Below are 21,909 nucleotides of genomic sequence, written 5' to 3'. Positions count from 1 at the left end.
CATTTCTTTCAATAAACCCAATGATTTATTAGAATGAAAAAAACTTTGTTTTTAAACAAGTTGCAAGAACTGTAATGCACAATTTGAAATCTGGAATTGTAACTATCCCTTTAAAAATTCCACATACACGCACATTCTCTGCAGAGATGGGTGGTTGAAGAAATTACTTTTTTTAAAAAAAATGAAGTTTGCAGGGTTTTGACATTGTCAATTTGGAGCACCCTTATGTGACGACACATGGCTAGACCCGATAGATGCCTGGACGTTCTCACCAATGGAGCTTTGGTGTGGAGGAGAATAATGCCAGATCAATCCTCCTTGTCTCAGTCTCTCGTGATTCCAAATACAGACAAGTTCCACTGAAATGAGGATTCCCAGCTAGATACTGACAATTGCATTGTATTTCCAACAAGGGAAAGAGAACACGAGCTGGGCAGCTTTTCTCCTCCTCAGTTCATTCTCAACTGAGTTCAAATCAACCAGTTCAAAACTTAAAGCTCATCTCTCAGATTTTTTCCAGTAAATCACTAAGGCCTTTGCCTCTAATTGATGGAATAAAATGTTTTGAAGCAATTGCAGTTCAAATAAGCAAACAGCTCTCCCTCCCTCGAGCCATGCTGGTCAGGTGATTTCTTGGAAAAGACGTGCTTGCTCCCAGTCCAAGGTGAACTTAAGCCCTTTTTTAAAAGAAAAGTGTCCAAATAATGTAATGTCCTTCCAAATTTTAAAAGAAAATACAATTCTTGAAGATATGTTTCCCAACATTAATTTAGTGTTGAGAAACGTGTTTCGTTGCCAATTTTCTCTTCAAGCTAACTTTCAAAAGGAGGAAATACATACATGCTTGTCAAATTTCAGTTGCCACATTCAGTCATGTTTGATCTTAGTTAAGAGAAACCCTAGCTGTGACAAAGGGGTTTAACTCTAGTCTTGGGCCACCAATGGCAGAAAGGGCAATGCAGCAGTGGCAGAAACACACATGATCCAAGCAGAGACATAGACATGGAGAATTTGATCAGCCCTCAACTGATATTCCAAAAATCTATCTACCTCTTTAAATACATTGTGATCTAGCCTCCACAACTCTCTGGAGTGGAGAATTCCAGACATCCATTACCCTCAGAAGAAATTCCTTTGCATCTCAGTTTTAAATGAATGTCCCCTTATTCTGTAATTATGTCCCCTAGTTTGAGATTCCCCCACTAGTGGAAACATCTCAACATCTACACTGTCAAGCCCCCTCAGAATTTTGGACGTTTCCATAAGATCCTTGGATGCTGGCCATCAGGTCCTGGTGACTTGTCTGCCTTTCGTCCTATTAGTTTGTCAAATACTTTGTCCCTCGTGATAGAGACTGTTACAAGATCCTTCACCCCCACCCACCAAAACTCATTAGCTCTTTGCTCATCTGATATCTTTGGAATGTTTGTAGTGTCCTCCACTGTGTATACTGATGCAAGAATACAAAATATTGGTTTACATTATCTGCCATTTCCCTGTTTCTCATGATCAATTCTCCAGTCGCATCCTCCAAGGGTCCCATACTCACTTTAGCCATTCTCTTTTTATATACCTGTAGAAGTTCTTTGTTTGTATTTATATTTCTTGCCAATTTACTTTCATAATCAATTTTCTCCCTCTTTATAAGCTTTAGTCAAGCTGGTTCATTAAAAAAAAACTTCCCAATCCTCTGGCCTACCACTAGTTTTCGTTGCTTTATATGCCTTAGTTTTTGACTGGGTACCCTCCTTGACTGCCTTTGTTAACCACAGGTGGTTCATCCTTCTCATTGAGTCCTCCCTTTTGACCAGGATAAGTTTTTGCTGAGTTTTATGAAATATCTGCTTAAATGTCTGCTACTGCTCATCCACTGACCTTCCCCTTAGTCTATTTTCTCAGCCCGCTTTAGGCAACTCTTTCTTCATACCTCTGTAATTGCCCACATTTAAGTTGAGGACACTGGTTTGAGATCTGAGTTGCCCACCCTCAAACTGAATTTGAAATTCTACCATGTTGGGATCGCTACCCCCCTAGAAAATCCTTAACCAAGAGGCTTATTAATCCTACCTCATTACACATTGCTAATCTAAAATAGCCTGTTCCCGGGTAACAAAAACAGAATTACCTGGAAAAACTCAGCAGGTCTGGCAGCATCGGCGGAGAAGAAAAGAGTTGACGTTTCGAGTCCTCATGACCCTTCAACAGAACTAGTTGAATCCAAGGAAGGGGTGAAATATAAGCTGGTTTAAGGTGTGTGTGTGTGTGTGTGTGTGTGTGTGTGTGTGTGTGTGGAGAGAAGTGGAGGGGGTGGTGTGGTTGTAGGGACAAGCAAGCAGTGATAGAAGCAGATCATCAAAAGATGTCACAGACAACAGAACAAAAGAACACATAGGTGTTGAAGTTGGTGATATCTAAACAAATGTGCTAATTAGGAATGGATGGTAGGGCACTCAAGGTATAGCTCTAGTGAGGGTGGGGAGAGCATAAAAGATTTAAAAATATTTAAAAATAATGGAAATAGGTGGGAAAAGAAAAATCTATATAAATTATTGGAAAAAACAAAAGGAAGGGGGAAGAAACAGAAAGTGGGTGGGGATGCAGGAGGGAGTTCAAGACCTAAAGTTGTTGAATTCGATATTCAGTCCAGAAGGCTGTAAAGTGCCTAGTCGGAAGATGCGGTGTTGTTCCTCCAGTTTGCATTGGGCTTCACTGGAATAATGCAGCAAGCCAAGGACAGACATGTGGGCAAGAGAGCAGGGTGGAATGTTAAAATGGCAAGCAACAGGGAGGTTTGGGTCATTCTTGCGGAGAGACCGCAGGTGTTCTGCAAAGCGGTCGCCCAGTTTATGTTTGGTCTCTCCAATGTAGAGGAGACCACATTGGGAGCAACGAATACAGTAGACTAAGTTGAGGGAAATGCAAGTGAAATGCTGCTTCACTTGAAAGGAGTGTTTGGGCCCTTGGGCGGTGAGGAGAGAGGAAATGAAGGGGCAGGTGTTACATTGTTTGCATGTGCATGGGGAGGTGCCATAGGTGGGGGTTGAGGAGTAGGGGGTGATGGAGGAGTGGACCAGGGTGTCCCGGAGGGAACGATCCCTACGGAATGCCGACGGGGGGGTGAAGGGAAGATGTGTTTGGTGGTGGCATCATGCTGGAGTTAGTGGAAATGGCAGAGGATGATCCTTTGAATGTGGAGGCTGGTGGGGTGATAAGTGAGGACAAGGGGGACCCTATCATGTTTCTGGGAGAGAGGAGAAGGCGTGACGGCGGATGCGCAGGAGATCGGCCGGACATGGTTGAGGGCCCTGTCAACGACCGTGGGTGGAAAACCTCGGTCAAGGAAGAAGGAGGACGTGTCGGAGGAACTGTTTTTGAAGGTAGCATCATCGGAACAGATGCGACGGAGGCGAAGGAACTGAGAGAATGGGATGGAGTCCTTACTGGAAACGGGGTGTGAGGAGCTGTAGTCGGGGTAGCTGTGGGAGTCAGTAGGCTTGTAATGGATATTGGTGGACAGTCTATCACCAGAGATTGAGACAGAGAGGTCAAGGAAGGGAAGGGAAGTGTCAGAGATGGACCACGTGAAAATGATGGAGGGGTGGAGGTTGGAAGCAAAATTAATAAATTTTTCCAAGTCCCGACGAGAGCATGAAGCAGCACCGAAGTAATCATCGATGTACTGGAGAAAGAGTTGTGGAAGGGGGCTGGTGTAGGACTGCAACAAGGAATGTTCCACATACCCCATAAAGAGACAGGCATAGCTGGGGCCCATGCGGGTACCCATAGCCACACCTTTTATTTGGAGGAAGTGAGAGGAGTTGAAGGAGAAATTGTTCAGTGTGAGAACAAGTTCAGCCAGACGAAGGAGAGTAGTGGTAAATGGGGATTGTTCGGGCCTCTGTTCGAGGAAGAAGCTAAGGGCCCTCAGACCGTCCTGGTGGGGGATGGAGGTGTAGAGGGATTGGACGTCCATGGTGAAGAAAAGCGGCTGGGGCCAGGGAACTGGAAATTGTTGATGTGACGTAAGGTGTCAGAGGAATCATGGATGTAGGTGGGAAGGGACTGGACAAGGGGAGAGAGAAGGAAGTCAAGATAACGAGAAATGAGTTCTGTGGGGCAGGAGCAAGCTGACACGATCAGTCTACCGGGACAGTTCTGTTTGTGGAATTTGGGTAGGAGGTAGAAGCGGGCTGTCCAAGGTTGGGCGACTATCAGGTTGGAAGCTGTGGGAGGAAGATCCCCAGAGGAGATGAGGTCAGTGACAGTCCTGGAAACAATGGCTTGATGTTCAGTGGTGGGGTCATGGTCCAGGGAGAGGTAGGAGGAAGTGTCTGCGACTTGACGCTCAGCCTCCGCGAGGTAGAGGTCAGTGCGCCAGACAACAACAGCACCACCCTTGTCAGCGGGTTTGATGACAATGTCAAGGTTGGACCTGAGAGAATGGAGTGCAGTAAGTTCAGAGAGAGAGAGATTAGAATGGGTGAGAGGAGCAGAGAAATTGAGACGACTAATGTCGCACTGACAGTTCTCAATGAAAAGATCAAGAGAAGGTAAGAATCCAGTGGGAGAGGTCCAGGTGGAGGGAGAATATTGGAGGTGGGTGAAAGGATCCGTTGAACGGGGAGAGGACTCCTGTCCAAAGAAGTGAGCCCAGAGACGAAGACGGCGGAAGAAGAGTTCAGCATCGTGCCGAGCCCGAAATTCATTGAGATGAGGGCGTAAGGGTATGAAACTAAGAACTTTGCTGAGCACTGAATGTTCAGCATCGGAGAGGGAAAGGTCAGGGGGTATAGTGAATACACGGCTTCTTACATGCCTCCATAATTTCTGGATTTATACTTTGTCCTACAGTGAGGCCACTTTTTAGGGGCCTATAGATGACTCCAACCAGTGACTTCTTTCCCTTGCTATTCCTTATTTCCACCCAAGCTGATTCTACATCACGATCTATTGCACCTATATCACTACTCACCACTATACCTTCCTTTATTAACAAAGCTACCCCACCTGCTTTTCCTTTTAGCCTATTTTGCCAGAATGTCGAATACCCTTGAACATTGAATTCCCAGTCTTGGTCACCCTGCAATGCTGTCTCTATAATAGCTATCAAGTCATATTCATTTCTATTTGTACTGTCAATTCACTTGTTACAAATGCTGCATGCATTCAGATAAAAAGCCCTTACGCTTTGACTTTCTACCATTATTACTCATTCTGGCTCTAATTTCTGTTGCATTCTTCTGCTTATATTTTCTGCCCCTCCCTGTCACACTTTTTGAATATTGTTTGCTTTTTCACTACCTTGCACCTTTGCTCTCGTTTATTTTTGATTATTTTAAACTTCTCTTCAATTGAACCCTCCCACTACCCCCCGCCCCGCCCACCAATTAGTTTAAACTCCTTTCTACAACCCTAATTATACATTTCACCAGGGCACTGATACCAGCATGGTTCAAATGAAGCCCATCCCAGTGGAACAGCTGTTTCCTTCCCCAGTACTGGTGCCAGTGCCCCATGAATCAGAACCCATTTCTCCCACACCAATCTTTGAGCCACATATTTACATCTGTTAGGGGGAAGAAAGTAAATGAAAATTTATGGTAAGGGATAATTCATTTTAAGGGAATGAATTACTTAAATTAGAATCTATTGGCAGGCCAGTGCAAATCAGTAAATTAACAATTAAACATTTAAACCAGATGAACCTTATACACTCTCAAACTTTGTACACCCTCAGGCTTTGCAATCACCAGCAAGGTTCTGGAAGTTAGACTGGAGTCAGAGGATGGCAATAACATAGATTAAGTGTCCTCTTCAACAGATAGGGGAAGGTCAGATGGTCCCAGCTTAGAAGGTCTCTGCCTGGGTGAAAATAGGGACATATGATGCATGTACCTGTTACCAGTCTGTTTAATGTAAACCTATATGTTGACGAGATCGGAACCTGGAAACTGTTCTTGTACGTGACCAATAATGTATAAATATGGTGAACACTTGTAGTTTAGCAGAGTGCTATCTCAAGCTGCATTGAGATGGTTCTCCCCTTGCAGTTGCTCGAATAAATGATCGTGACCTGTACCTGAGACTCCTGTGGTCTGTTTGTCAAAGTGACCACAACAACTAGGTGTAGTCGGCAGGATACTCGGGACGGCTCTGCAAGGTGGGTGAGTGTATTTTATTTACCACCCGTAGTTAGTGCAGTAAGCCTACCCGAGAACAGTCTGATCAAGTATCAAAGAATCAGGAGGACGACTCAGGACAGGAGGCACCAGGGGTAAGAGACAGCCGTGCAGGCGGGCTAGTGGTGCCAAAGCTGAGCAGGGAGTCCCGGACCGTTACCAGAGATAGTAGGCAGAGCCGTGCTGGTGTGTTACGGTTTGAGATATAATCTTAGCCAAAGCTACGCAGGGAGGCCAGAACCCAGTAAGAGGAGGGCGGAGCCATGCTGGCGGGTTACGGTTTGAGATATAACTCTAGCGGAAACCACGCAGGGAGTCCAGGTCCCAGTGAAACCGCACATACCTCAGATAATTAAGTTGTTTGGACCATGCGAACGTACCACACACAGATAGATGGAAAATAGGAACAGAATGTCATCAGGGAAACAAAATAGTGCTATGGAACTCGAATGGAGAACTGCAGATTCCACCATGAGGTTCATAGTGGAACAACAGTCAAAATCAATCTCAAAAATGCAGGAGGGGTGGAATCCGAATGACCCTTCAGCAGAACAAAGTAAAAATAGAAGAGAGGTGAAATATAAACTGATTTGAGGGCGGGGGGTGGTGGTTGGTGGGACAAGTAGAGCTGAATAGAGGGCCAGTGGTAGGTGGAGATAGCCAAAAGATTTCACAGACAAAAGGACAAAGAGGTGTTGAAGGTGGTGATATTATCTAAGGAATGTAGAAAGCAGGAGAAGCAAGGTACAGATAGCCATAGTGGGGGTTGGGGTGAAGGAATCGAAAAAGGCTAAAAGGTAGAGATAAAACAATGGATGGAAATACATTTAAAAATAATGGAAGTAGGTGGGAAAAGAAAAATCTATATCAATTATTGGGAAAAAAGGGGGGAATCGGAAAGGGGCTGGGGTTGGAGGAGAGATTCATTTCAAATCACCTTTTTTGATGCATCAAAACCTTCACACCAGCTGCCTTTAATCCATGTGACTTAATTGCACATAGATAACACTATTTTATAATAAATTCCAGTAACATATATCTATCCCATATCTTCCCGACAACGGTAACCAGGGCAATAGCAAACTGGGGCTCTGCCAGAGGCCGGGCAGAGGCCGCGCCTCTTACTGTAACCTCGGCCGTGGGCCTAACATCGGCCAGTGAGAATAGTGGTGATCTTTACGCCTCAACATTAACACAGGATAAGGTTCGTGTGCCCTCAGCCCAGACTGCTACTATTAAACGTAACTACAACGGACAACTAAAAATGTTTATTAATGTTTAGAATAATTAAATCAGGCACAGTGTGGGGCTGATGTTTAGTTGTTGCCGTGGTAACGAGGAGGTTTTTTTCCCTGCCGTCGCCGACCGCCTTTGCAACGAGCGGAGCTCCAAGAGGCCTTAGCAACGGCAGGGTGCAGCCCGGGAACGGTCGGATGAAGACAGCTATGCCAGCCCAGTGAGCGGACTCTGCAGTTAACGTAAGTCGTACTCAGGTGTTGCCAACTATAAACTCACTTGCTCTTCACTGTCTCGTATACTAGTTGCTGATTTTCTTTTCGTTCATGGGATGTGAGCGTCACTAGTAAGGCCAGCATTTAATGCCAATCCCTCATTGATTTTGAGTAGACAGTGGTGAGCGCCTTCCTGAACTGCTGTTTTATACAAGAAGAAAGCGAAACCTTTGGAATTTGGGTTGATTGGTGCCGGCTTTTGATGCCATCAAGAAATGTGACCTCTGTCAAATGTCCCCCACCCGTATCCATCCCCTTTACATTTGAGTATTTTCATATGGTTGTACAGACCAAAAGTAAAACTGTAAAGGCTGGGCATCTTAAAGCAAAATAGAAAATGCTGCAAATGCACAGTAGTTCCGCGGCTTATAATCATAGTTAAACTCTTATACTGAACCACGTTTTTGTCCGGCACCAATGAGATGTTTAGAAAATACCACGAGTTGGGAAATCTTATCTAGGTTTTTCAAAAAAAAAGTCCTCAGAAAGTTTTTAAGGATAGAGAGAAACAGAGTAATGTGGGGTGGTTTAAGGACCGATGTGGCTGAAGGCTAGGGGCAAAGGGAAGTGGAATCAACAAAAGGCCAGAGTCAGAAAAACAATGTGTTTGGAGATATAGTGAGATAGAACTGGAGAAAATTGAAGAGATGGGAGGGGCAGAGACTTTGGGGGATTTAAGTACAAGGATTCAAATTTTTGGCCTGGGTTCTGCAGTGATAGTGATGAAACTGACAGTAAGCTCTGGAGTATGCAGAATTGTACAGAAATCCAGAAGTTGCTGTCAGTGAGTTGTGACATTCCCAGATTATCCATATGGGTAAATCTATTTTTAAAAATTCATTCACAGGATGTGGGCTTCGCTGGCTGGGCCAGCATTTATGACCCATCCCTAGCTGCCCTTGAGATGGTGGTAGTGAGCTGCCTATCCATGTGATGTAGGTACACCCACAGTGCTGTTAGGAAGGGAGTTCCAGGATTTTGACCCAGAGACAGTGAAGGAATGGCAATATGTTTCCAAATCTGGCTGTTGAGTGACTTGGAGAGGAACTTCCAGGTGGTGGTGTTCCCATCTATCTGTTGCCCTCGTCCGGTTTGGCAGGTGCTGTCTAAGGTGCCTTGGTGAATCCCAGCAGTGCATCCTGTAGACGGTACACACTGCTGCTACTGTGTGTCGGTGGTGGAGGGAGTGGATGTGGTGCCAATCAAGCGGGCTGCTTTGTCCTGGATGGTGTCAAGCTTCTTGAGTATTGTAGGAGCTGCACTCATCCAGGCAAGTTGGAAGTATTCCATCACACTCCTGACTTGCGACTTGTAGATGGTGGACAGGCTTTGGGGAGTCAGGAGGTGAGTTACTCGTCACAGGATTCCTAGCCTCTGACCTTCTCTTGTAGCCACAGTATGGCTAGTCCAGTTCAGTTTCTGGTCAATGGTAACCCCCAGGATATTGATAGTGGGGGATTCAGTAATGGTAATGTCAGTAAACATCAAGGGGCGATGGTTAGGTTCTCTCTTGTTGGAGATGGCCTGGCACTTGTGTGGTGTGAATGTTACTTGCCACTTGTCAGCCCAAACCTGGATGTTGTCCAAGTCTTGCAGCATTTTCACATGGACTGCTTCTGTATCTGAGGAGTCGTGAATGGTGCTGAACATTGCGCAATCATCAGTGAACATCACCACATCTGACTTTGAGATTGAAGGAAGGTCTTTGATGAAGCAGCTGAATTTGGTTGGTCCGAGGACACTACCCTGAGGAACTGCTGCAGCGATGTCCTAGAGTTTGTTGACTGACCTCCAACAACCACAATCATCTTCCCTTGTGCTGTTTATGACTCCAACCAGTAGAGAGTTTTCCCCTTGATTCCCATTGACTCCAGTTTTGCTAGGGCTCCTTGATGCCACACTTGGTCAAGGGCGGCCACCCTCCTCACCTTGGTAGTTCAGCTCTTTTGTCCATGTTTGAACCAAGGCTGTAATGAGGTCAGGAGCTGAGTGGCCCTGGCGGAATCTAAACTGGGCGTCAGTGAGCAGGTTATTGCTGAGCAAGTGCCACTTAATATCACTGTTGATGTCTCCTTCCATCACTTTACTGATGAATTAAAGTGCCCAGAACTCCCTCTCTTACTGTTAGTCTCTCTGTAAAGGGTACACCTTGTTGGAAAAGGTGTGACCTTTCCTGGCCCTGCGCAACTAATTTATATTTGTGCAACCTCTAATTTCTTCATGATAATAATTCCACACTTTTTAAATAATAAAGTTTTTTTAACTTTAGTTTTTGTCTTAATTGAATCATAATGTATTTTAGTATCTGAAAATTTCAAGTAAAAACAAAGGCCATTAAGTGCACTTAACTTCCCTATTTTACAGTGTGAATACACCAATGTGAATGCCTGCTTACCTGCTTGCTGACGTTACTACTGCTACATGCCAAAAGACCCCCTAGACTTGGCACCAGATTTAAACTGCTGTTGGGAATGGGGAAATCCATGGCAAGAGATCACTAGATCTTTGTTGCTGGTTTTCATTGAGGTCAATGATGAGCACTGTTCCATCGCCGCTGCTGCAAGATCCAGGTTTATGCATTAGGGAATTGGAAGCCAGTGTAGGTCAGAGAGTGTCAGGGAGATTTAATGTGGGATAGAATGTGTGCAGTAGACTTTTTGACAGGTTGGAGTTCAAGAAGGTCGAGGATGCAAAGTCAGCAAGGAGTGTGTGAGAGTAGTCAAGTTTGGAGGTGATGAAGACTTATTGAAGATTTCAGTGGCAAAGAGACTGAGATTAAAGTGGGAGGTGGGAAATGTTGTGGAGATGAAATTAATAGTTGATGGTGACAGAAAGGATATAGGTTTGAAATTTGACTTAGACCGTTCCTAAACCTGAATATTGAGTTTTTTAAATTAGTTTTGGCAATTTTTATGCCAAGTATTGAAGCATAGATTTTAAATTTCATATGTGGATCACAGAACTGCATAATCTACATTTAAGGAGCCCACAAAGCCATAAAAGCTTGAGAAAATCTGCATAATTAATGGCATTTTGTGTGTAGAAGAAAGTTAGTATTAATATGATTGGAAAATTCATTTTATTTATAGTTTTCACTAGAAATACTGGAAAACTGTTGGAAATGTGTGATGCGGTTAGTGATGATGTTCGTCCTGATGAGGATAGCAATAAGCTAACTTCAACTGTGTGTGAATACTTGAAGGATCAACTAGGTAAGCAAAGAAATAATTTTCATTTATTTAGCTCCTTTTATGTTCTCAGAATGTTTCAAAGTTCTTCACAACCAATAAATTATTTTTGAAATGCAGTCACTCTTGTTTTTGTAGACAAATGTGGTAGTTTTGCACCATAAGAAACAGCATTGAGATGAATGGATAGTTAATTTGTTTTGATTGTACTGTTGAAGGAAGACTCCCCGCTGTTGTTTGTAAAAGTGTCATGGCCTTGGTTTAAAGCAGGCTTGTCTAATCTTTTCATGTGGGGGGAGCCACATTTCAATTTTTTTTCTCACTCAAGTGCTGATAAGCAAATTTCAGAAAGATAACGTTTGGCACAACATTAAACAGTTAAAAAAAAACTGATTAGGAAAAGAAACAACTTGCTGAGCAAAAAACAATGTCAAAGCAAAAAAATTGATAATTTTAAAAAAATGAGAGATAAATAAAGATGACCATTCGAGTGCAACAGGGTGACAGTTTGTGTGCCTAGCTCCCTCCCGGTCTCAGAGTGCTCACTCACTCGCCCTCACCCACTGTGATAGTGCCTGTTGGTGTTTAGGGGTGAGGGTGAATGAGAACCCTGAGACTGGGAGTGAACCAGACTTAAGCACACACTCTCCCCTCTCTCTAACTCACATTTATGCACGCACACACACACACACACACACACACACACACAAACTCCCCTCCTCACACTCACACTCTCTCCCTCTCTCCCCTCTCACTCGCAAACTCTCGCCCTCTTTCCCCCCCTCACACATGCACAATCTCCTTCCTCTCTCTCTCTCACACATACTCTCCTCCCTCTTTTTCTTGCACACATTCTCCTTACTCTCCTCCCTCTCACACTCTCTCCTCCCTCTCACGGTCTCTCCTCCCTCTCACCCACTCCACTCCCTCCTCCCTCTCATTCGCTTTCACACACTCCACTCCCTCTCACACACTCCACTCCCTCTCACACACTCCACTCCCTCTTTCACACACTCTCCTCCCTCTCCTCATTTAAAACATACATAACAAGCTTGCTTTTACAAGCAACATGTAGTACAGATCACCTACAAATCTAGCTCAGCCTCAGCCTTGAAAAATCAAAATACTGCGGATGCTGGAAACCTGAAATAAAAACTGCATCTGTGGAGAGAGAAACAGAGCTACCGATGATCTTTCATCAGTATAACATATTTATTAATAGACAAATTTCTTTGTATGGTGACATTTTGGTCTTTGAAAGTATTAGAATTTTGCATGAGACCTTGTTTTAAACTCTGATGTTGCCAGACTTGCTGAATATTTCCTGCAATTTCTGTTTGTGTTTCAACCTCACCATAATGGTTGACATCCTTCACACAAGAAAGGAAATCAAAATCTTCTATAGGCATATAAATAGTTAGAAGGTAGTAAAAGGTGGGCTGGAGCTGAACAGAGACCAATAAAGAGACCTAAGTAAAGATGCAGAGCACATGGCTTATATACTAAATTAGTATGCCATATCTGCCTTTATCAAAGCTAATATGAAGCAGGAGGTAGTTGAGATACTGGATGAGCTAAAAGTTGATAAAGAGGGGGTTCTAGAAAAGCTGGCTGTACTTAACGTTGACAAGTCACCAGGAATACATGGGATACACTCTTGGATGCTGAGCGAAATAAAGGTGGAAATTGCAGAGGTACTGGCTCTCCAAACTTCTAAAGGGGGTGTTTAAAGAGAGCTGGAGAATTGCAAATGTCACACCTTTGTTCAGAAAAGGATGTAAGGATAAACCCAGCAATCACAGTCCAGTCAGTTTAGCCTCAGAGGTGGGAAAGCTTATAGAAATGGTCAAAATTATACATTTTGACAGGATAATGTGAATAACATTTATAAACTGAGAAATTGGTGGAATTGGTCCACTATAGAAATCTGATTTGATTGATGAAACTCTCGTCTCTAGGCTAGAAGATTGTAGGCCATCTACAGGTCATTGATTCCTGCTTGAAATTTGCAAGAAATTACACAAGATACCTGAGTTCTGTCTTTAAACTTTTATTATCCTTAAGGCAGATTCAAAACCCCAATTACCATTGCTGTGAATTTGAGCAGCACACCAGTAATGTTATAAAAGATTTACACATACATCTACCCCTCAGATGATCAATCCAGTGTGGGCTGTAGGCCCTGGTGGGTGAGATGTCTGGCCAAAGCACCTCTTCCATCTGTAGTGCTCAGATCTTTGTGTCACTAGCTTTTATACTGTTCTTGTTCTGATCAGTGGTGTCCCCCCCTAAACTTTGGCTTGAATTGTCTGAACTTTCAATCTTTCAAACATACACATTCTGTGAGTTATTCAGCCCAATACCCACTACAAAACTTGTTAATTTGTGTCCTGTCTCTTCTCAGTGGTAGATATTTTGTTTCATAACTGTGAAGCCATCTTCAATTCTATCTAGGGAATAAGGCAGATGATTCAATGACAGAAGTCTAGGGAATAAGGTAGATCACCTGAGAGCACAGATTAACATGAATGACATTATGGCTAACACATGGTTGAAAGAAGCGTAGGAATGGCAGTATTCCTGGTTACAGGGTTGTCAGATGAGATAGAGATGGCGATCAAAAAGGAGGGGGGTGGGTTTCACAATGTTGGTTAAAGAAACAATTATAGCTGTGAGGATATTCTGAGTGGAGCAAGATGAACAGCCAGAGGTTCTGGTTTATATCATTGGCTGAAAGAGGGATGAAGTCCTATAGACAGAGTTCAGGGAGATAGGAGAGAGATTGAAAAGCAGGACCCCAAAAGTGATAATCTCTAGATTACTCCTGGTGTCATGTGCGAGTGAGTACAACTTTAAGAAGATAGAGCGTTTGAATATGCAGTTGAAGAGATGGTGCAAGAGGGAGGGCTTTAGATTCCTGAGGCGTTGGGACCACTTCTGGGGGTGGTGGGACCTGTGCAAGCAGATAGGTTGCACCTCAACAGGGCCTGGACCAATATGCTTGCAGAAGGTTTTGTTATGCAGATGGGAATGGTTTAAACTACCTGGGTAGGACAATGGGAACCTGAAAATAGTTTCAGAAAGGAGAACAGTTGGAAATAGAAGGCAGAAAAATAATACTGGTAAGCATGTTTAGAAAGCAGAGGAAACAAAAGCTAGAAAATAGATGACAAGGGAGGTTGGCAGTGCTTAACTTTTTTTTTATTCGTTCATAGGATGTGGGCATTGCTGGCTAGGCCAACATTTATTGCCCATCCCTAATTGCCCTTGAGAAGGTAGAGATGAGCTGCCTTCTTGAATCGTTGCAGCCATTTGGTGTAGGTACACCCACAGTGCTGTTATAGTTCAATGTGAGAAACAATGTAAGGCAGATTAGCTGAGATCACAGATAACATGGGAGTATGATATTATAGCTATTACTGAGTATGGCAGAAAATAGGGCAGGAGTGGCAGCTCAGTTTTCAGATGAGATAGAGAGGGGAATAAAAAGAAGGGGGAGGTCACCATATTAATGAAAGAAACAATTAAATTGATGATGAGAGTTGAAATGGTAGAACGAACATCAATAAAGCCATATGGGTAAAACTGAAGAACAAAAACAGGGCAGTCGAACTACTGGGAATGTACTGTAGACCCCAAAATAGTCAGAGGAAGGTGAGGAGACCACATTTTTAGGTAAGTCTCTGAGAAGTGCAAAAACAATAGTGCAGAAATAGTGGGGATTTCAATTACCCTAATATTAACTGGGATGGAATTAATGTAAAAGGCACAAAGGGAGGAGAATTATTAAAATGCATACAAGAGATTACTTTTAGCCAGTACAGATCATTGCACTATAGGAAAGAAATGATTGCACCAGAGAGGGTACAGAGGAAGTTGCCTAAGCTAAAGAATTTTAATATGAGCCAGAATTGTATAGGGTAGGGATGTTTTCTTTGGAACAGAGGAGTCTGAGAGAAGACCTAGCTGATGTGTATATAATTATGAAAGGTCTAGATAAGTGTGCATAGGAAGGCCCATTCCCCTTGGTTGAGGGCCCGTAATGAAATTTATGGTAAGAGGTGAGAGGTTTTGAGAGGATTCGAGGGGAAATTATTTCACCTGGAGGGGATGCAGAGCTCATTGCCTAAAAGAGTGGTAGCGGCAGAAACCCTCATTGCATTTAAAAAGTATTTAGATTTGGACTTGACGTGCCATAACGTACAAGGCTACGGACCAAGATCTGGAGAGTGGGATTAGGCTGGCTGACTCCTTGTTGGTTGGTGGAGCATGATGAGCTGAATGACTTTCTTCTGTGCTGTAAATTTCAATTCTATTCTGTGATCTGAACTGATTGCATTATTTGAACCAATTGCATCACTTGGCTTGATTAGCTATCCAAACTGTCTGTATTGTCTGAACTGATTGCATTTCTTGGCTTTACCTGCCATGTAGAAAAAAAAGAAGATTAACGTATCACAACAAGTTTTTCGAAATAAGTTTACCGATTTACACCTTTTGATCCTTCTCAGACCATGCTGGGGAAGACAGTTCAGCAGCTTTATTTTCCTTTGAAAAGTTTTCTGGCCTGGCAGAGCATTTTAATACCAACAGGATTTAAGGTTTAAGACACTAACCATTCTGACTGAAGTGTGAAGTGATACATTTTGGTAGGACAATGTGAATAATGTCTTTATAAACTGATGAATTAGAGGAGTTGCCCCACTATAGAAATCAGATTCAGTTGATGATACTCTTGTCTCTGGGCTAGAAGATTGTAGGACACCTACACCAGCGCTTCAGTAAAGAATCTCGTTGCAATACCAAGAGTGCTGCATCATCTGTAGTGGGATGCCCTTCAAATAAGACTAACTTGGGTCCCAAATAGCTATTTCATTCTGATGGATGTTAAAGATCTCACAGCATTATTTTAAAAAGAGCAAAAATTTTCCTGGTGTCTTGTCCAATGCTAGAAGCATAAAAACAAAAATAGGCCTTTCAGCCCCTCAAGCTGGTTTCACTGTTCAGTGAGACCATTGCTGATCTGTATCTTAATTCCATTTACCTGCCTTTGTTTAATCTCCCTTGATCCTCTTATCTGACAAAAATATTGATCCCCAAGAATATAAGTCTTTCATCTCACTGCTGGCCATAGCATACTTTTGATGCAGGACAGCTGCAACATTTTCTTACATAACAAAAGCAAGTTATTGTGTGAAATGCTTTGAAATGATTCAATATCAAATAAAATGCTATATAAATGCAAGTATATCACATAAACTGAACAGGAAATGGTTTAATGTTTTGGAGTGCTTTGACTGATGTACTAGAATTAAAGGCTTTGTGCCACTAAATGGGCTTCAATGTGCATATTGCTTCAGTTTAAATGTCTGCTCTGTATATGGAATGAAGATTTCAAACAACTTGGAAGCTAATGAAAGCCACAATTATGCCTTGTTTTCTATAGAGTCCACTCCAACTTCTGAACAAATGTTGGACATATGCGTTTGTTTTGGTGATGGAGCAAAATCTGGGGAGATTGACAAGCTAGACTGTGACATTTTCATGCATTTAAAGGAACAAACAGGTAATTCATGTTGAAGTGCGTATACTGAAGCTTGTTAAGTATTAAGACCAGTATTTAAAGAATAAAGTTTCAATGCTGACCTCTTTTAAATAAGTTTCTCGAAAGAATGATCATTTCCTTTACCTAGATTTTCTTAAGCACTTTTCTTCTAGTCCCAATGACCTAATGAGTAATGATGCTACTTGATATTGGATTAAACCAGGTTTGGTTTCCAGTATGTACCAGTTAAAATTAGCTGATTTAATTCAGGACACAGATTGGGATATTATAATTATTAGTCAGGCAGCTGGACTACGGATGGGAAAAAAAAGACGGTTGGTCCAGCTGCCTGACTAATAATTATAATATCCCAATCTGTGTCCTGAATTAAATCAGCTAATTTTAACTGGTACATACTAGGAACCAAACCTGGTTTAATCCAATATCAAGTAGCATCATTACTCATTAGGTCATTGGGACTAGAATAAAAGTACTTAAGAAAATCTAGGTAAAGGAAATGATCATTTTTTCGAGTTCCTTGCAGTGCATTTTGTAAATGATAAATACTGAAGACACGATGCATTAATGGTGGGAGAGTGAACATGGAACGTAGAAGCATAGGTAAAGGAATAGGTCACTTGGCCCATCGAGCTTGCTCCACCATGAGATCATGACTGATCTACGACCTAACTTCATATACCCATCCTTGCCCCATATCTCTCGATATCTTTGGTTAACGAAAATGTAACAAACTCAGATTTAAAATTAACATTTGATCCAACATCAATTGTCATTTGCGGAGGATAGTTCCAAATTGTGTGTAGAGGCGTTTCTCAATTTCACTCCTGAAATGTCTGGCTTTAATTATGCCATGAGTCCTAGACTCCCAACCAATAGAAATAATTTCTTTCTATTGACCCTATCTATTTCCCTTAATATCTTATAATATAATATAATATTTTAATAACAGATGTGGTCAAGCCAGAGCTTTGTATAGCTGAAGCATTGCTTCTACCACTCTTGCATTCCATTCCTCTAGATATAAATGCCAAATTATAACTAGTCACACTGCATGACAATCACCTTGTTAAAGACAATTGCTAGTTAAACAGGTGATGGGCATTGATTATCCCATCTAAATAGAATAAAAAGAAACAGCTGGAACACTTTGTGTGGAAGTCAGTAGCACTGAGGAGTTGTCTTGAAAATAAACCAGCTTGAATCAAAAGACCAGCCTGGATTAATTCTTCCACCACAACCTCTTATTGTGAGTAGCATGGTAGCAAAGGATGAGCTTTACCTTGCTGATTGATTGCCGTCTGTGAAGATTTTTGTCTCAACCCTCTGAGGGAAAAGAAGTGTACTGTCACTGACAAATTAGGTTATGGAATGACAGAAGGATGGTGCAAATCGCAAGCTTTGACTATCCACCAATTTCTTCTGACTCTGAACCTTATTAGCAATGGAAGGCTGAAGTTGAAATGTGGATCCAGGTTACTTCCATATCCCTGAAAAAGCAAGGTATGGCTTTGACGTCATCATTACCAGCCAAAAGTAAGGTAAGGAGTAAGGTATTTTCAGAGTGGAAAGTAGATGATTTGGATCATGAAGAGGGATTGAACTTTCTGTTACAATTTTTGGAAAAGTTTTACAAAAAGGATGAGTTATTGGAAGTGTATGGAGCTTGGATGACTTTGATAGGTTTAGAAAATCAGATGATTAGTCCATGGAAGAATATATCATGGGTTTTGATAAATGATACAGGAGATTACAGAGATTTGAACTTGAAATTCTGGAATCGATATTGGCATATGAATTACTGGACTATGCTTGCATTTCTCACCTCGATAGGGGTTCATTTCTGGGGGAAAGAACCTCTCCAAGATCAAATGGCTGCTGCCCTGAAAAAATTTCTGGGGAAACAAGTCGTTCCCTGCCACTTTCTTAGCAAATGTGAACAATTGTGCTATGAAACAAAGGACAGAGGATTCAATGGTGGCTGAATTTCGAGGTTGACCAAGTATTAGACAAGGATTCCAATACAAAGATGGGGTTGATGACAAGAGATCTGAAAATTGTCGTAACCTTAGCCAATTTGCGAGTCGGGGCAAAAAGCATGCCTGGGATGGTGACCGTAGACATTTAAACCCAAAAAATGCGTGGGGAATGGTTATTCGGTGTTTTCAGCGTGATTCCCAGTATCATTACGCGATGAGCTGCCCACAGTGAAGGAAATCGTGTTTTTGAAATGACCCATGAGTTGGATTAATCTGAAAATGATGATAGTGCCTGCCATAATGGAATTGTATTGATCATTCAGAGCTTGAATCTGGTGATGAGTATATTGATGGTGGATTCCTTCAACTGTGCAGTTCTGGACAGTGGTCGCACTTCTATGGTGTGTGGCATGGACTGGCTTGACTGTTATCTGGAGTCTCTCGATGAGGTGGACCAGTGGAAGGTCAAGGAGTATGAAAGCTCTACTTGCTTCAGGTTTGGAGATGACAATACATTAACATCCTCCAAATGGGTGGGCATCCATCTGCTTATCAATACTGATGTAGTTTCTAGCGAGATACCACTATTGTTGGCTCGATCTGCGATGAAGAAGGCTCAGATGATGCTAGATATGAAGAACGGTAGAGCAGTTGTGTATGGAAAAGTTGTGGATCTACATTTTATTCGGTCAGGCCATTACTGCTTGCCACTAAGGAAGCCAGAGATTTCTTATCAAAAAGTTCATAAAGTTTTGTTAACTGCTGAGAATAAGAATTTGGTGGACAAAAAGAAGATCATTTGGAAATTACATAGACAGTTTGCACATCTGGCACCACAGAAACTGAAGACTCTACTTTGAGATGTGGGAGTGGTTGATAAAGGATATGATGATCTCATTGAACAAATCATTGCTCAGTGTGAAATTTGCCTTAAATATCGCAAGACACCACCGCGTTCTGTTGTGAGCTTGCCACTAGCCAGGGAGTTTAACAATGCAGTGGCAAAGGATGTGAAAGTTTGGGACGAGGATAGGGGTATTTCTTTGCTACAATTCATAGATACGGCAACCAGATTTAGCCTATCCACTGTGATATGTAGTAAAGACAAAAGGACCATTGTCAATAAGGTCATGGAGAAATGAGTAGGCACAGGATTAGGAACACCAATGAAGTTCCTCATAGATAATGTGGGGAATTCGCCAATGATGAATTTCGAGATATGTGCAAAAATTTAAACATCATAGTTATACAAACTGCAGCTGACAGCCCGTTTTAGTAATGGTCTTTGTGAAATAAACCATGCGATAATAGATGATATGTTACATAAAATATTGGCTGATCAACCAGATTGTAAATTGCAGATGGCACTAGCATGGGCGGTGCACACAAATGGTTGGAGTACTGTCCGTACCAGTTGGTGTACGGAAGAAATCCAAAGTTTCCATCTGTGTTATTGGATGCTCCCCCAGTCTAGAAGGGACTAGCATTAGCTCCACCTTTCCTGCTCATCTGAACACTTTGCATGTGGGCAGAAAAGTTTTCATTAAAGCTGAGGTTTCAGAGAAAATTCGGTGAGCCTACGGCACCGCATAAGACCATCAGGAATACAATTTAGACAAGGAGACATGGTATATTATAAAAGGGAAGGCCAGAAAGAGTGGAAAGGTCCTGGCAAGGTAATAGGGAGTGACGGGAAAGTAGTAATTGTGCAACATGGCAATCAAACTGTTAAGGTACATTCTTCACGGTTAATTGGTACTGACTATACTTTTACAAGTTCTGAACAGGATGTAGAATGTGAGGAGGCACCATGCACTTCACATATACACGTACTGGGTAGTTATGAGGAACAGACCATGGCAGACGCACGGTTGACTGACTATGGACAAAGTTAAACTGAGGTACAGGACAATGCTATTCGTCCAAAAGGGCAACTACCCAAAGAGGAACCAAGGTACATACATGCCAGAAGGGATGCCACTATCATAGGGAGAGCAGGAAAGGCCACTTTCCTTTAGCCACATTGACTAAATGTGCAGGATGAAGGATAGGAGATGACCTATTGATTGGCAAACCGAGGTAAAGATGTGGAAACCCAGAAAGCGCAGTATGAGTTCTGACAGTGGACCCGAAAGTGGTTGCGACCCTAGAAAAAAATCACAGACTTGCGAATGGGGTTCTACTCACATGGGAGAACGCTCATATAGTAGCAGTCCAGAAAGGGAGAGAAATGTGAGTAGAGGCCATAGCTTAGCAAGGAAGACCAAAGAGCAAACTAGTAATCTCAATTGAAGTAGAAGTCCTTTATAAGCGAGAGATTCTAGTAGCTGCAAATAAATTGGAAAATAAGCTGATAAAGGAAGCCAAACGGAAAGAGTTAGAAAGCTGGAAGGAATTTGGGGTCTATTCTGAAATACTGGACCCGAGGACAGCCAGCTTTATCTCACAGATGGATCTGTACAGAAAAGATACTCCCAGATAGCACATATAAGGCCAAAGTGAGATTAGTACCCCGAGGTTTTGAAGAGAGACTAGGAGATCAGGATGTCAGAATGGATTTGCCGACTACGTGGAAAATGAGTTTGAAGATTTTTTAAGCTATTTTGGCATTCTATTTGTGCGAGTGCATATCGAATGATACAAAGACTATGTTCTTACAGGGGGAAAAGTTTCAAAAGGAAGTTTTTTTTGAAACCACACAAAGAAGCTGCGGATGTAGAAGGAAAGCTATGAAAATTGAAGAAGTTTGTTTATGGGTTGAATGATGCATCAAGAATATGGCATTTTTCTGAGGTCTGTCCTGTTGAAAACAGGTTGCATTCAGTTAAAGGCAGATCCTGTGATGTTCTACTGGTACCATAAGGAGAAACTAGCTGGAATCTTTATCAAGCATGTTGATGATTTCCTGTGGGGAGGCTCTGTAGAATTCGAACAATGGGTAAGCGAGAAGATGAAGAAGGAATTCCAGGTCGGAAGTCAGGCTTCAGGGGCCTTTAAATACATAAACAGAGCCAGTTAAGGAGTGACATTGAATCAACAATCTTATCTAGAAAATGTTAACCATATCCCAATAACTCGGGTTAGATCCTCACAAAAAGAGGATCCTGCTACCAAGGAGGAAACGGAACAGTTGAGAAGCTTGATTGGGCAATTGAACTGGTTGTGCACACAGTCTAGGTCTGACGCTTGTTATGATTTGTTGGAGCTGAGTACCATGATGAAACGAACTACAGTTGAGCAAGTTCTGAGAGCAAGTAAAACACAAAAAAAATTAAATTCTGGATCACCCAAGGCTGGAAACTTGAGCACACATCCCTCAGAAGATACAAGGTTGGCTATTTTTAGCAATGCTTCAAGTGCCAATCTTCTAGGTGGGTGCTCTAGCACAGCACGATTTATCATATTCTTGGTGGGAAAAAATGATAACGTAGGCTTGGGAGGTGAAGAAAATAAAAAGGGTAGTGAAAAGCACCTTAGCTGTGAAATGCT

At 42.3% G+C, this 21,909-nt stretch overlaps 1 protein-coding gene across 2 annotated transcripts in view; it reads left to right on the top strand.

Moving 5' to 3' along the window:
* Positions 1–7,354: 7,354 nt before the first annotated feature.
* The window catches only part of axdnd1 (axonemal dynein light chain domain containing 1), a 227,355-nt gene continuing 212,800 nt past the window's right edge, over positions 7,355–21,909 (top strand). The window contains exons 1-3 of one of the 2 annotated variants that reach the window (XM_041207767.1): positions 7,355–7,657; positions 10,780–10,902; positions 16,325–16,444. In XM_041207767.1, coding sequence (XP_041063701.1) covers positions 10,812–10,902; positions 16,325–16,444 — 211 coding nt within the window. In that variant the 5' untranslated portion in view covers positions 7,355–7,657; positions 10,780–10,811. The remainder of the gene's footprint in view (positions 7,658–10,779; positions 10,903–16,324; positions 16,445–21,909) is intronic. The other variant, XM_041207768.1, reaches the window with a different exon arrangement.

Source organism: Carcharodon carcharias, chromosome 16, assembly GCF_017639515.1.
Source record: "Carcharodon carcharias isolate sCarCar2 chromosome 16, sCarCar2.pri, whole genome shotgun sequence".
Lineage (NCBI taxonomy): Eukaryota > Metazoa > Chordata > Chondrichthyes > Lamniformes > Lamnidae > Carcharodon > Carcharodon carcharias.
This window is presented reverse-complemented; position numbering and strand designations above follow the sequence as displayed.